The sequence below is a fragment of the Panthera tigris genome, chromosome E2 (assembly GCF_018350195.1).
Source record: "Panthera tigris isolate Pti1 chromosome E2, P.tigris_Pti1_mat1.1, whole genome shotgun sequence".
NCBI lineage: Eukaryota > Metazoa > Chordata > Mammalia > Carnivora > Felidae > Panthera > Panthera tigris.
The window spans coordinates 20,402,997-20,417,911 of NC_056674.1; the positions used below are offsets into that span (position 1 = coordinate 20,402,997).

General features: G+C 42.0%; 1 protein-coding gene across 1 annotated transcript; it reads right to left on the bottom strand.

Annotated features, from left to right (window-relative positions):
• Positions 1-156: 156 nt before the first annotated feature.
• Positions 157-6,306, bottom strand: PDCD5 (programmed cell death 5). The gene is made up of 6 exons (XM_042968297.1): positions 6,142-6,306; positions 5,249-5,286; positions 2,577-2,638; positions 1,667-1,758; positions 665-736; positions 157-343 (listed from the first exon to the last, which is right to left on the bottom strand). The coding sequence occupies exons 1-6, from the start codon at positions 6,205-6,207 to the stop codon at positions 296-298; spliced, it is 378 nt and encodes a 125-aa protein (XP_042824231.1). The 5' UTR covers positions 6,208-6,306; the 3' UTR covers positions 157-295.
• Between the last annotated feature and the right edge of the window lie 8,609 nt (positions 6,307-14,915).

A 14,915-nucleotide genomic window follows, 5' to 3' on the forward strand; every position in this document is an offset into this window, starting at 1 on the left:
TATGTCTGCAAAGGCCATTTTCCTAACACTAATGTCACAGTTACAAAGAATATATTCATGCTGCTACACGTTTATAAACTTTTGGTATGAAAGAAAAAATTCCAAACGCAGATCTGTTCATTCGGCTATGGTACAAAAAAAACTTTGCCCAAATTGTTTTATTTTGCATAACAAGTTTATTTTTTTAAAAGGCATATAGACAATAAACAAAGTAAACAATCAGATCTTTACTTCCACCAAGTGTTATCTGTCCTAGAACTGTTCCATCAAGTTCCAGTCTCTAAACATCTTAAACTCAATAATCATCCTCTTCATCAGAGTCCATGACTTTTCTTCTGTTGAACTGGGGGGAAAGTAAAGGAGTGTCATAACAGGTTTAATAAAGCAGAACTCAGACTTTCTGACAAGAACAAGGTCTACTACTACAAGACATTAGACCTTTGAAACAACTTAGGGTTTTGTATCGATTGGGGTGGGGGGAACAGAAGAGCCTTAATAATTAGACCCCTCAACAAGTGCAGCCCTTCTCCCCAAATTTTCACCTGTTACAAATGGAAAATGTTTATGGGCTGAAACATGTTTTGATACAGTAGATAAATACAGGATATTTAACACTTATCATTAAAATCTTTTTCTTTTGCCATGCGCATTTGGGGAAACTTACTTTAACTGTGGTTTTCTTTTCTGTTTGTTGGCTTACTTTTTCAAGGATTTCTATTAAACCTTGTTCTGATACCTAGGATAACCAGAAAGAAAAACAGTACTTTTTTTAAACAAAGAGTTTATACCTCAGCAGATTGAATGGTTTTCATCTTTCTGGGGGCACGGGGGCAGAGGTCAAGAGGCAAGGAAGGAGAGGCAAGACAGGAGGTTCTAACTACTGGTTTAAGTTCCAAATCAAGTTTGCTCTGCTAGCCTCATTTGAGGAGAGGGGAAGGTGTCCATCGATTAGCTCTCTCAGGAAAATTCCACGTTAAGAGTACTTAAGAACACCTTTAGCACCACTGACAGACAATGACAATCCCCTATACCTGTGCTGGAGACGCACAGCCTCTGCTCTTGAAGAGCTTAAATGAAGGAGAGAAGTCACTCAAAATAGATGAACAGTCATTGTCTCTTCCACACACGCTCTTAGTGTAAGGGGTTCAAGCGCAGGCCTGAGCCCCGCAGGCTATGGAGGCAACAGCCAGCTTCCAGTGCAGGTGGGGCTCATCTTGAAGGAAGGATCTTGAAGGAAGGTCAGGCTCACCAGAGCTCATCAGGGCATCACAGCCACGCACGTAATAACCAGGAATTTCAGCACCTCCTCCTTTGCAAAACACGCTTAACTTCTACGTACATGGGTAGTATTTTATTTGGTATCATTGACAAACCTGTTTCCAGTGTAGAAGCAATTAGATGCTGACCCTAACAGTCCCTGGGTCACACACACACATCAAGGTTCCATAGCAGCGTCATAAAGGAAGGCAGCAGAGGATTTTAGGAAAGGCAATTAGTTATCTTTTAGGATTTACGGTAGACACAAGTATTCTCTCCTTTATAAATTGCTTCACTGAAATAGTCAACAAGAACTTCTGAACCAGAAGATGAAACTGACCTTTTGAAGATATGTTTTGATGAAGTCAATAACAACAGGTAAAATGGCCTCAAGACAGTCCAAGCTTACCTTCCCACTTAGTTGCCCGTATCTTGCCATCTGTATGAGGTAATTCTCTACTGCTTTAGTTTTTTCAGGCTTTACAAGTGCTAAGTTACTTACTAAAAAGAAAAAGAAGGAGTCAAAACTAAATGCACACTTAGAGAACTTACAACTATTCACCAACATTTCCAAAGCACTTCACAGACCTGTGTTTTGAGACTAGCAAAGTAGGCAGGTAGGGCAGATTGTACAACAGCCCGTCTTAAAAATGAGGAAACTCAAGTGCAGCCATGTCAATCTCAGTCAACACCACACAGAGGTAGTGGGAGAGCCAAGATTCAACTTGGGTCCTCAGATTCTAAGCCTGAGGTCTTTTGTTTTTATTACTATCATTTTTTAATGATTTCCACTTAAATGGAAAGCAATTTCTGTATGACCACACATATATAATTGTTGATCCATCTAAGAAACCTGCCTCTTCTAAGCCGGGCTTCAAGTTACAATACAAAAGATACTAGCTTATTCGAATTGGCTTATTAGTTTTTTCTATATGTTTCGGAATTTACTGTGAAAAATTATGAACATACACTAAAACAGAGACAATAAACCTCCCAAATCCCCATCACCCACATAAACTACCAGCAACATTTTGTGATTGACTCGATTAAAGAGTGGTTTCCTATAAATTTGACCTAAAATGCACTTGGAGATCATCTCTTTGGTAAGCGAGAACTGAGCTGGTATTTTCAGCAACGGTTTAATTACATTTCTTTAGGTTTATTAACTTCACATTTCTTACAACTTTATCTGCATCACGTTTTTACGTTAAACAAATATTTAACCCAGAGACAGCAACGATATCCTAGATCCCTTGCCCTATTCCAGTAGCTCAGGTCCATTTTACGGAAATAAGTTAGAGGAAACTAAAGATGCTTACGGCGGGCCCGGGCTGACTGATCCAGGACTTGGGCTAAGATACTGTTTCTCATTTCTGCTTCCCTACGACACAAACAGATCAGCACAATTAGAACCCATGCTGTCAGCATTCCTACTGAACACACAACTCCCGTGTTTCCCAAGATGGAAGCCTGCCGCGCACACAGACTGCGCTATGGCAGGCGCCGCGCGGGCAGCAGTTCCCATACTCAAGTAGGAGTCCAGGCCCGCCCTCAAAAGTTAGCTTTATTTTATGTGGGTACCAACCTACCAGGTTGAAAGGTAAAACTTTAGATTTTCATCATTCAGGGTGGGGTTTTAGTTCCGCCACTATTACCAACATACATAAAGTAGCCGGTGTGTGACAGGTTCTAGAAATTGGTAGTTAAGATTCCAGGCAATTAAAGGACCAAATGATTAATCTGTGATTTTTCTTAGAGATGAAGCTGAGACCTGGGAAGGCTATGTTACGGGGACACAGGTAAACCTGGCCAAGCTGGAACCAGACCCGATGGTTCAAGACTCTCAGTTCCACTTTTTGAGTGGGGAGGGCGAGTGAAATTATAACCTTGCAACCATCCTTGCATCTTTCTACCGATTCAAGTGGGAACTAGGTCTCAGGACAGTGGTTTCGAACTTTTATTTAAGCAGCAAAAAAAAAAAAATGTTTTTCCCAAATGAAATCCTTTAGGGAACTTACTACACAACACAGACAAAAGCAGATCCTCCGGCTGAATCAGAAGGGGAGCCGGGGCTGGCTGTGCCTACGGGCCACCCCCAGCTGAGGTGGCTAAGCACACGGCGGCGGCGCACAGCCCACCTCTACAGGCCATTTCCTTATTGCCCCCGAGTACTTCAACCCTGCTATTTACTGGGACTAGATTTCACGGAGTCAAAGAATGCCATCAATTGTAAGATGCGCCATAGTTTACGTACCTCTAAGAACAAAATGGGCGAGTCCAATGAGAGATCCCTACTCAAAGCTGGGTATCAAAGAGTAACACCCACAGTACAAGGTCAACAAAAAATAAACCCGCCATGCAGAAAGGGACAGAAAGGATGCATGCCATCAGCCTTGGTCCCGAGTGAAGGAAGAAAAAAGTTCCTGTCAGAGTCTGAACTTCAAGCTTTAGTCTTACAGGTTTTCTGTCTGAATTTACACTGCTTGGGGGTGAGTGAAATCTCAAGCACAGAATTTTTTTTAAGTTTATTTATTTTGAGAGAGAGCAAGAGAGTAGGGGAGGGGCGGGGAGGGGCAGAAAGAGAGAATCCCAAGCAGGCTCCACACTGCTAGTGCGGAGCATGACAAGGGGCTCGAACCCTCAAACCACGAGATCATGACCTGAGAAAAATCAAGAGTCAGACGGTCAACTGACTGAGCCACCCAGATGCCCCTCAAGCACAGAATTTAACTTTAAAAGGTCTCAGGTTAGAAATGTACCCAAGTTATGGCAGAAGCAAAAATAAATCCTCTCTGGAAGAATCCCGGACAAGCGTGATCCATTATGAGACAGATCTAACCTCTGTTAAATGTGAAAAAATACATGTCTTACAATCAATGAAATTCACGTCGTAGTTTTATTTTCTTCTCAGCACCATTCTTCTCCCACTAATAAGCCCCAGAGGGACAGAACCTTTTCTGCCTTGCCGATTTCTCTAGACCCAGCACAGTGCCTGATTCGGACCTGGTGGTCAATAAATACTTGCTGAATGAATGAATGAGTTCAATGGCAGCATGATGGGGAGAGGGGAAAATGCTGTTCAACAGGTACGGAGTTTCCATCTTGCAAGATGAAAAGGTTCTAGAGATCTGTTGCATAATAATAACACTACAGTAAACACGAATGAGCTGCACACTTAAAAATATTTATTACGGTAAATGTGTGTGTGTGTGTTTAAATCACCGTTAGGAAAAAAAGGTAGCATGGTGAAGTAACTGGGTGTTCATTCACTAAATCTGCTATGTGTGAGGTGCCCAGCCACGTGCTGGGATAAAATAAGAGGAGTTTAACAGTTAATGTGCAGAGAAATTTACTAAATGTGAAGCACTGTACCTACGTAATCCTTACAACATCCCCATGAGGTAGCCCTATTATTAGGCTCATTTTTAAGGTAATCACAGTTTAGCAGAGAAGCAACATCAACCAGCAATTACAAGGGAAGTATGCGTTGTTCCATACACCCTTCTTTAATTAGCAAATTAATAACGAATACACCCTGATTATTTATGGGAAAATGTCTATGCCAGGAAAAACTTTAAGATGGACACATCTATTAAATAACTAAACTTAGGGGTGCCTGGGCTGGCTCAGCTGGAAGAGCATGTGACTTTTCTTCTTTTAAACGTTTATTTTTGAGAAAGAGAACGGGAGCACAAGTGGGGAAGGGGCAGAGAGAGAGGGCAACAGAAGATCTGAAGCGCGCTCCTGCTGACAGAACCCCGGAGTCCGGAGTCAAGTCAGATGCTCAGAGACAGAGCCACCCAGGCGCCCCAGGGCATGCAACTCTAGATCTCAGGTTTTGAGTGTGAGCCCCACCATGGGTATAGTGATTACTTAAAAAAAAAAAAAAAAAAAAAAAAGTAATAATATAATAACTAAATTTTAAAAACCATTTGGTGGTTTTTTACCATTTTGAACCATCCTTCAAAAAGTTCAGAATTCCAGCCCATACCTGTGCTTTGCTTCCTGTTGTGCTGCATCGCCAGGATCCTGGGGGGGGGGGGGGGAGGTAAAAATTGTATCTTTTAGTCAATTTCACTTAAGAAGAAAGTAGGAACTACTTTCTTGTTTCTGATACCTAATAGGTTCCAGCAGCGGTAAGAATCAAATTATCACCAAATAACTAAAAGCTGGGCCTCACGGAAATCAATAGGATAGTTTCCACTTACTACAATGTTTTGACAAGCTTCTAAAATCACAATCTAGTAGAATGTTTTAAATACAAACAACCATGAGGGAGGGGAGTCCCTGTCCTCCGAAACCGGAGTTTAAGAGGTCATGATATTTGCTTCGGTACTGGGGACGCGGATTCAAAGGGCGCTTCCTTGGAGACCTTCCCGCTCCAGCCCTATCACGGTGGTCCCTCGGCAGTCTTTAACTTGAGCACTTTATCTACGGAATTAGTGTTGAGCGCGTGGCTCCTCCCCGGGACCCGCAACTCCGCCAGAGAGGATGTTCCCCACTGTGCCCGCAGCACCTCGCACACAGCAGACCCTCAAACAATGTTGACTACTTGGGTCGGAACACCCTAATTTTAGGAAACAATTCGGCCACAAAGCTAAGGGGACGGAGATAACCGAGGAGCTGAGCACTTTGTCCTGGAGAGACGCCGGCCCGGCGAGGCCCAGCGCCTGCCCGCCCGGGGGCCGCACGCGGTCGGCCTCCGCGGCCCAACGCCCACGCGCCCGGGGAGGGGCCCAGGCCGGCCTCGGGGGCCAGCGACGGGGTCCTGGGCCCGCGCGGGGCGAGCTCCAGCCGCGGTGCCTGAACCTCCGCCTGGGGCCGCGCCCTCCACCCCGGGCGAGGGCGGTGCCCGCCAGGAACGGGCCGGGCGGGGGCGCTCACCCCGTGCTTCGCCTGCAGCTCCGCCAGCCTCTGCTTCCTCAGCGCGTCCAGCTCCTCCTCCGCCATGGTGCGGCGGTTCTGAGTCGAGCAGCCGCAGCCAAGCTCCGAGGACTCTCCAGCGGCGCCCGGGCGCGAGGGCGACCCTCCCCACTGCGCAGGCGCCCGCAGCGCCCAGGCATCACCAATCCAGCCCGGAGCCGCGCCGCCAGCCGCAGCCAGGGCGCCGGGAGAGGCCCGATTGCTCGATCGCAGGCGGTAGGGTGCCCCGCGGCGTTTGGGCATAACCCCACGCAAGTCTTCGCGAATCCCACCTCCCCGCCCACGCTGGACGCGCTGCTCACGGCGGGCTGTGACCGCACTGCCAGAGGAAAAGGATAGTAGTCTACAAAAGGGCAGTCATCAACAAGCATAATAATAGTATGTAAACTCTGCTGGTGGCCGATCCGTGCTAGGCTCATGCTATTTCCATTTACAGTTGAGAACGCAGGGGCTCAGAAAAGCCACGTGGGCTGCGGGAAAGTTCTAAAACTGGATTGCAGTGATGGTCGCACCACTCTTGCATTTGCTAAAAAGACCCTGAATTGTACACTTAAAATGAGTCGGGGGTCGGGGAGTTGGGGACAAAGTCCCTGCCACTGGGCCATTAAGAAGCCAAGTTAAAGCAAACTTGGACAACGAGACTCAGCCCACTTGGCCCAGACAGGCCTTTGCTCAGAGGTTGGAGCTGGGGTGTGGGGCGTGGTGTAAACTAGACAACTACCCCTCACCCTACCCCAGCCTGGCCCGCATAGACACCACCCCAGCCCCCAAAGACCTCCCCACCTCACCCAGACACCCCCTCCTACCCCCATAGACACTCCCACCCACCCCCACTCCACAGGCACACAAGAGCTTGTGGGAGAACTTTCGGGGGCAGATATGCTGGGTGAACTCCCTGGCAGGTGGCCTTTAGAATAGAAGCTTTGTGTGTGGAGGGGGAGGCGGTGTAATGCTCAGTCCCTAACCCCCGGGGTTATCCACTTGCTGTTTTTTTCAGTTGTGACAAACTATAACATTTACCATTTTAACCATTATTTGGTTCAGTAATGTTAAATACATTAACATTGTTGTGCACCTAATCTCTAGAACTCCTTTCGTCTAGTAAAACTGAAACTATACCCATTCAATAACAACTCCCCAATTTCTACCTTCTATCTTAAGATTTTGACTACCTTAGGTAAGTGGAATCTTAGAGTATTTCTCTTTCCACTTCACTTAGCATTCTGTGTTCAGGGTTCATCCATTTGTAGCCTGTGGTGTGTTAGAATTTCCTTACTTCTTAGGGCTGAAAAAAATTCCATTATACACACACACACACACACACACACACACACCATATTTTGTTCATCCACTCATCTGTCAGTGGACACTTGGGTTTCCAGTTTTGGGATATTGTGAATAATGCTGCTGTAAACATTAGCGTATAAATATTTCAATTTAGGTACAGAGGATCTGTCTTTTGAATTAGACATTTATTAGACATTTTGAATTTCAACATTAATGATCCTCTTCTCTAATATGTAAGCAAGCATGATTTAAGGGGGGAAAGGGGTGCCTGGCTGTCCCAGTCGGTGGAGTGTGGGGATTGTGAGTTTGAGCCCCACATTGGGTGTAGAGATAACTTAAATATAAAATCTTAAAAAAAAAGATTTGGGGCACCTGGGTGGCTTAGTTGGTTAAGCTTCTGACTCTTGATTTTGGCTCAGGTCATGATCTCATGGTTCTTGAGTTCGAGCCACTCTGTGCTGACCGTGCAGAGCCTGCTTGGGATTCTCTCTCCCTCTCTCTCTGCCCCTCCCCTAGTGCTCTCTTTCTCTCTCTCTCAAAATAAATAAATAAACTTTAAGAAAAAGATGTAAGAGGGATAGTTTATAAACATGGTAGTCTGGAGTTTTGAGGGAGTCACAGTGGAGACCCTTTGTGGACCATCTGTGAGCTACTCACTTCTCAGGGCTAGAGAGGATGCGGCCCTAGCTGGGCTGGTGCCTGAGTGGCCCTCACCCACGAGGAAATGAGGAAACCAGAATCAACTGATAGGGATCCTCACCTCATTCCTTAAATCTAAATGCATTCCCCATGGATCAGATATTTAAAGTTTGAAAAAACACATCACAGAATTACGATAACTTCTTTCTGTAGTTATGTGACAACTGGAGAGCAGAAGTGAAACAATTCTCCATAAAAAGATCTGAGTCAGGCCCCTCTTTTAAATATATCATTTTGGCAGCTTTTCATTTTCTTCTAGGGTCATCAGCCTGCTCAAGTTTTCTGTTTCTGCTCAAGATAATTTTAATTTCTAGAGAACCATTCATTCAGGGCTTCACATTTTAAAAATGTATGGCTGTCACATCTGTGTCTGTGGTTCCATCCCTTTACGGATTGTTGATGTGTCTGTTTACATTATTATTTTTCTCGATTATACTTTCTAGCCATTTTAATATTTCGCTGCTTTTTTTTTTCCACAAAAAAATCACATTTATCAGTATTCTTTTGCAATTGATTACATTCTATTTATATATTTATTTCTACCTCTTTTTAATATTTTCATTGTTATATTCTCTCTGGTTCCTTCAGTGCTCTATTGTTTATTTTTATTGTTTTTTAATAATAAAAACGTTAAAGGAATGAATTTGTGGGCGAAGTTTTGATTGCATCCCAAATATAGTGTATTCAGTGTTCTTATTTTTTCTTGTTCACAGTGTCCTAAAAAAAAAAAAAAATATATATATATATATATATATATTTTTTTTTTTTTTTTTTTTTTTTTTTTTTAATGTCAGTGGTATATAGGGAGGCAACTATTCTTGGTCCACTCCTACACAACCCAGTCTCAGATCCTCAAAGGTAAAAACTTTTGCCTCTAGCTTGGCTTCTGAGGTGTCTTTCTAGTATTGCCCTCATTTATTCCTTTTTTTTTTTTTTTTTTGAGAGAGAGAGAGAGGGAGCATGTGTGAATGGGGGAGGGGGCAGAAGGAGAGAGAGAGAACCTTAGCAGGCTCCATGCTGAATGTGGAGCCCAACATGGGGCTCAATCCCATGACCCCGGGCAGGGTGGGGGTGGTGGATCATGACTTGAGCGGAAATCAAGAGTCTGACACTCAACTGACTGAGCTACCCAGGTGCCCGATTTATTCTTTTAATAACTACGGCACAGGCAGAATCAGGACATGAGTTAAAAGGCTATCTATTTAGAGGCGCCTGGGTGCCTCCTATGTGCCAAGCACCTGTTCTAAGCACCAATATATACAGAGAGGAATACAAATGGGTAAGCATTGGGGCGCCTGGGTGACTCAGTCGGTTGAGCATCTGGCTCTTTTTTTTTTTTAATGTTTGTTTATTTTTGAAAGAGAGAGACAGAGCACAAGTGGGGGAGGGGCAGAGAGAGAGGGAGGCACAGGATCTGAGCAGGCTTCAGGCTCTGAGCTGTCAGTACAGAGCCCCATGCAGAGCTCAATACTCGCGAACTATTGAGATCATGACTTGAGCTGAAGTGGGACACTTAGCCAACTGAGCCACCCAGGTGCCCTCCTCTTAATTTCTTAATACACGTATTACTGTTTTTAGTTCTAAAGTTGGTTATTGTATCTTTAAGCAATATCCTTACACTTTCTATTTCTCATTCTATCAAGGACAGATGGTGTCTCTTCACTCTCAGATTGAAAAGATAAAGATATTAGCATCTCTACCCTACGGTAAGCTCATATCTTTTTTTGTACATTCTCAGCTTCTATTATCTGTGCGTATATTTCTATATCTTACTGATATTCTGATTTGCAATGATAATTAAGTCTTTTTGCTTTGTATGTAGGTTGATTCTAAAAGTTAAAAATAAATAGCTTTTCCAGTTCTTTTGCTCTTTTATAATCGCGGTAAAAGATACATAGCATAAAAGTTACCATTTTAACCATTTTTAAGTGTATAATTCAGTGGCATTAAGTACATTCAGACTGTTGTGCAGTCTTCACCACTGTTAACCTTAACAATAAACGGGGGTTAGTTATTTTACCAGCAAAAGTGGGTTTATTCAGGACTGACAGAATCTCAATTCGAGACCAATAAGCTATGGCAAAACCATAGACAAGTCCAGGAAACAAAGGAGAGGAATCTTATTTGATAGAGAAGAAGGATAAAGTATAGATGTGTTGTTTTGAACAAAAGATCATGAGTCCAGGGTGATGATGGTTTCTCTTTGGCTGAATTACAGGGGGTTGATTTCTAACAGGAGACGCAATGTACATCTTTTCGAGTTGATGCTTGCAATTAATGATTCTTTTCTGTTGAGGGTTCTTCTACTGGGTTCCTTAACTGACAGTTCTTCCTATAATTGATGTTTAGTGGTAAGACTTCCCATCGTACCACCCCCCAACCCCCACCCCCGCCATCTAACCTCCCTGCTGCATTTTAGTGAGGTTTCCCTTTCTTCATTTTTGCACCACCATCCATCTTCAGAACGTTTTCATCTTTCTTGACTGAAACCCGACACTCACTAAACACGAACTCTCCATTCCCTCCTTCCCCCAGCCCCTGGCAGCTACCATTCTGCTTTCTGTCTCTATGAATTTGACTACTCCAGATACCTCCTATAGGTGGGATCATACATTTGTGACTGGCTTATTTCACTTAGCATGATGCCATGTTGTAGCATGTGTCAGAATTCCCTTCCTTTTTAAGGCCAAATAAAATTCCATTTGAGTTATCCATTCATCTGTCAGTGGACACTTGTATTGGTTATTATCCATCTTTTGGTTATTGTGATTAATGCTGCTGATACGGCATACAAATATCTGTTAAGAGTCCCTGCTTTCACTTCTTTGGGTATGCATCCAGAAAAGGAATTGCTGAATCATATGGTAATTTTATATTTAGTTTTTTTCTGAGAAATCACTGTACAATTTCCCACAGTGGCTGTGCTATTTTCCATTTCCACCGGCAATTCACAAGCATTCCAATTTCTCCACAGTCTTCCCAACACTTGTTATTTTTTGTTTTTGGATAAGAGCTGTCTAACTGAAGTTGTATCTCATTGTGGTTTTGATAGGCATTTAAATTAGTGATGCTGAGCATCTTTTCATGTGCTTTTGGCCATTTGTATATCTTCAGAAATGTTTATTCAAGTCTTTTGTCCATTTTATATACTGGGTTGTTTTCTTTTTTTGTCGTTGAGTTGTAGGGGTTCTTTATATATTTATATGTAAACATATGATTTGGAAATATTTTCTCCCAATATATGGGTTGCCTTTTCCCTCTTGTTGATAGTGTTCTTTGATGCACACAAGTTTTTAATTTTGATGAAATCCCACTTATCTACTTTGTGTTGCCTGTGCCTTTGATGTCATACCAAAGAAATCATTGCTAATCCAAAGTCATAAAGCTTTCCTGCTTTGTTTTCTTCTGGAAGTTCTATACTTTTAGTTTTTATGTTTAGGTCTTTGACCTGTTTTGATTTATTTTGTGTGTCTGGTGTAAGGTAAGGCTCCAACTTCTCCTCCTCCTCTTCTTCCTCCTCCTCCTCCTCCTCCTCCTTCCTGCATGTGGATATCCAGTTTTCCCATCCCCATGTGTTGAAAAGACTATCCTTTCCCCATTGAATGGTGTTGGCACCCTTGTATAAAGTTATTTATACATTTATATAATATATACATTTATATATATACTTGTATATGTATAAATATATACATTTATATATATACTTGTATAAAGTTATTTATACATTTAAACTCTCATGTATGTGAGAGTTTATTTCAGTACTCTGTTTTAGTCCACTGCTCTATTTGTCTGTGTTTGTGCCAGTGCTACGCTGTTTTGAATACTGTAGCTTTGTAGTGAATGTTGTAATCAGCAAGTGTGAGACCTTCAACTTTGTTCTTTTTCATGATTGTTTTGGCTACTCAAGGTCCCCTTAGATTCTATATGACTTTTAGAATAAATTTTTCTGTTTTTGAAAAAACACATCATTGGGATTTTGAAAGATACTACATTGAATCTGTAGGTCACTTTGGGGAGTATTGATATCTTGACTATGTTAAGTCTTCCAATCCATGAACATGGGATGTCTTTCCACTTATTTGTGTTTCCTTTCATTTATTTTGGCAACATTTTAAAGTTTCAGTGTACAAGTCTTTTGCCTCCGTGGTTTAATTAATATCTAAGTATTTTATTCTTTTTTAATGCTAACATAAGTGGAATTATTTTTCTTAATTTACTTTTCTGGTGGTTCACTGTTAATGAATAGAAATGCAACTAATTTTTGTGTTGATTTTGCATCCTGCAACTTTGCTGACTTTGTCCATTAGTTCTACCAGTTTTTTTAAAAAATGGATTCTTTAGGCTTTTCTACAGACAAGATTATATTGTTTGTGGACAGAGATCATTTTACTTCTTTTCAAATTTGGATGTCTTTTATTTCTTTTTCTTGCACAATGGCTCTGGCTAGGACTTCCAATACTAAGTTAAATAGATATAGTAAAAGCAAACATTCTTGTCTTATTCCTGATCTTAGAGGAAAAGCTTTCAGTCTTTCACCATTGAGTATGTTAGCTGTGGGTTTTTCATATGCGTCCTTCATTATGTGAAGGTAGTTTCCTTCTGTTCTTAATTTGTTGAGTATTTTTATCATGAAAGGGTGTTGAATTTTGTCAAACGCTTTTTATGCATCAATTAAGATAATGATGTGGGTTTTTCCCCTTCATTCTTTTGCTGTGGTATGTGGTACTTTGATTTTCATATGCTGAAACATCCTTGTATTCTAGGAATAAAACCCTCTTGGTTATAGTGTATAATCCTTTTAATACGCTTTTGAGTTCTGTTTGCTAGTATTTTGTTGGTGATTTTTGCTTCAGTGTTCATAAGGGATATTTGTAGTTTTCTGTTTGTTTTTCTTTTGCTGTGACAAAGTCAGACAAATGACTGTGGTTTCAGGATAATGTTGGCCTCATAGAATGAGTTAGGAAGTGTTCTCTCCAAAAGTGTTTTTGGAAGAGTTTGGGAAGGATTTGTTACAATTCTTCTTTAAGTATCTGTCAGAATTCACCATGTGGTCCTGGACTTTTCTTTGTTGGGAGCTTTTTGATTACTGATTCAGTCTCCCCACTGGTTATTGTTCTGTTCAGATTTTATCTTTCTTCATGATTCAGTATTTGGTAGGTTGTGTGTTTCTGGGAATTTAAACATTTCCTCTAAGTTATCCAATTTGTTCGTGTACAGTTGTTCATAGTACTCTCTTATAATCCTTTTTATTTCTGTAAAATCACTAGTTATGTCCCCTCTTCCATTTCTGACTTTAGTTATTTGAATCTTTAAGTTAGTTAATCTAGCTAACGGTTTTTAAATTTTGATCTTTTCAAAGACCAAGCTGTTGGTTTTGTTGATCTTCTCTACTGTTTTTCTGTTCTCTATTTTATTTACGTTTGCTGTAATCTTTATTATCTCCTAACTGTTGCTAGCTTTGGGGTTAGTTTGTTCTTTTTCTACTTCATCGAGGTGTTGATTTGAGACGTTTCTTATTTTTAAATGTGTTTATGGCTATAAATTTCCATCTTAGCACTGCTTTTCTTTTTCTTATTTATTTATTAAATATAATTTAAAAATTTTTTAACATTTATTTATTTTTGAGAGACAGAGTGCAAGTGGGGGAGGGGCAGAGAGAGAGGGAGACACAGAATCTGAAGAAGGCTCCAGGCTCTGAGCTGTCAGCACAGAGCCCGATGCGGGGCTTGAACCCACAAATGGGTGAGATCATGACCCAAGCCAAAGTCGAACGCTCAACCGACTGAACCATCCAGGCACCCCTGTTAAATATAATTTTTGTCAAGTTAGCTAACATACAGGGTGCTCCTGGCTTCGGGAGTAGATTCCTGTGGTTCATCGCTTACATAAAACACCCAGTGCTCATCCCAACAAGTGCCCTCCTCAATGCCCATCACCCATTTCCCCCTCTTCCCCGCCCTCCCCAACAACCCTCAGTTTGTTCTTTGTATTTAAGAGTCTCTTATGGTTTGACTCCCTCTCTGAGACTATTTTTTCCCCTTTCCTTCCCCCATGGTCCTCTGTTAAGTTTCTCAAATTCCACATATGATTGAAAACATATAATATCTGTCTTTCTCTGACTGACTTATTTCACTTAGCATAATACCCTCCAGTTCCGTCCATGTTGTTGCAAATGTCAAGATTTCATTCCTTCTCAGCACTGCTTTTCTTGCATCCCGTAAGTTTTGGTTTTTCATTTTGATTTTTCTGAAGATATTTTCTACTTTCCTTTGCGATTTCTTCTTTGCCCTATTGGTTGCTTAACAATGCATTGTTTGAGGGGCGCCTGGGTGGCTCAGTCGGTTAAGTGTCTGACTTCGGCTTGCGTCATGATCTCATAGTTTGTGAGTTCAAGCCCCACGTTGGGCTCTGTACTGACAGCACAGAGCCTGGAGCCTGCTTTGGATTCTGTGTCTCCCTCTCTCTCTGCCCCTCCTGCCCCCCACTCGTGCTCTGTCTCTCTCTGTCTCTTTTTCTCTCTCAATAAATAAAAACGTTAAAAAACAAAAGAGAGAATGCATTGTTTGGGGTGCCTGGGTGGCTCAGTCAGTTGAGCATCCAACTCTTGATTTTGGCTCAGTTCATGATCCCAGGGTCCTGGGATCGAGTGCTGTGTTGGGCTCCCAACGGAGTGTGGAGCCTGCTTAAGATTCTCTTTCTCTGCCCCTCTTCCCTGCTCACACACACGCTCCCTCTCTAAAAAAATGTGT

What these genes read in the sequence shown, in the direction of transcription:
- PDCD5 (XM_042968297.1), bottom strand. Translation starts at nt 6,207, where the DNA reads ATGGCGGAGGAGGAGCTGGACGCGCTGAGGAAGCAGAGGCTGGCGGAG. An exon ending in CAACAGGAAGCAAAGCACAG is followed by an intron (nt 2,639 to 5,248) that starts GTATGGGCTGGA and finishes TTTGTGTCGTAG; the next exon opens with GGAAGCAGAAATGAGAAACA. An exon ending in AAAAGAAAACCACAGTTAAA is followed by an intron (nt 344 to 664) that starts GTAAGTTTCCCC and finishes CTTTCCCCCCAG; the next exon opens with TTCAACAGAAGAAAAGTCAT.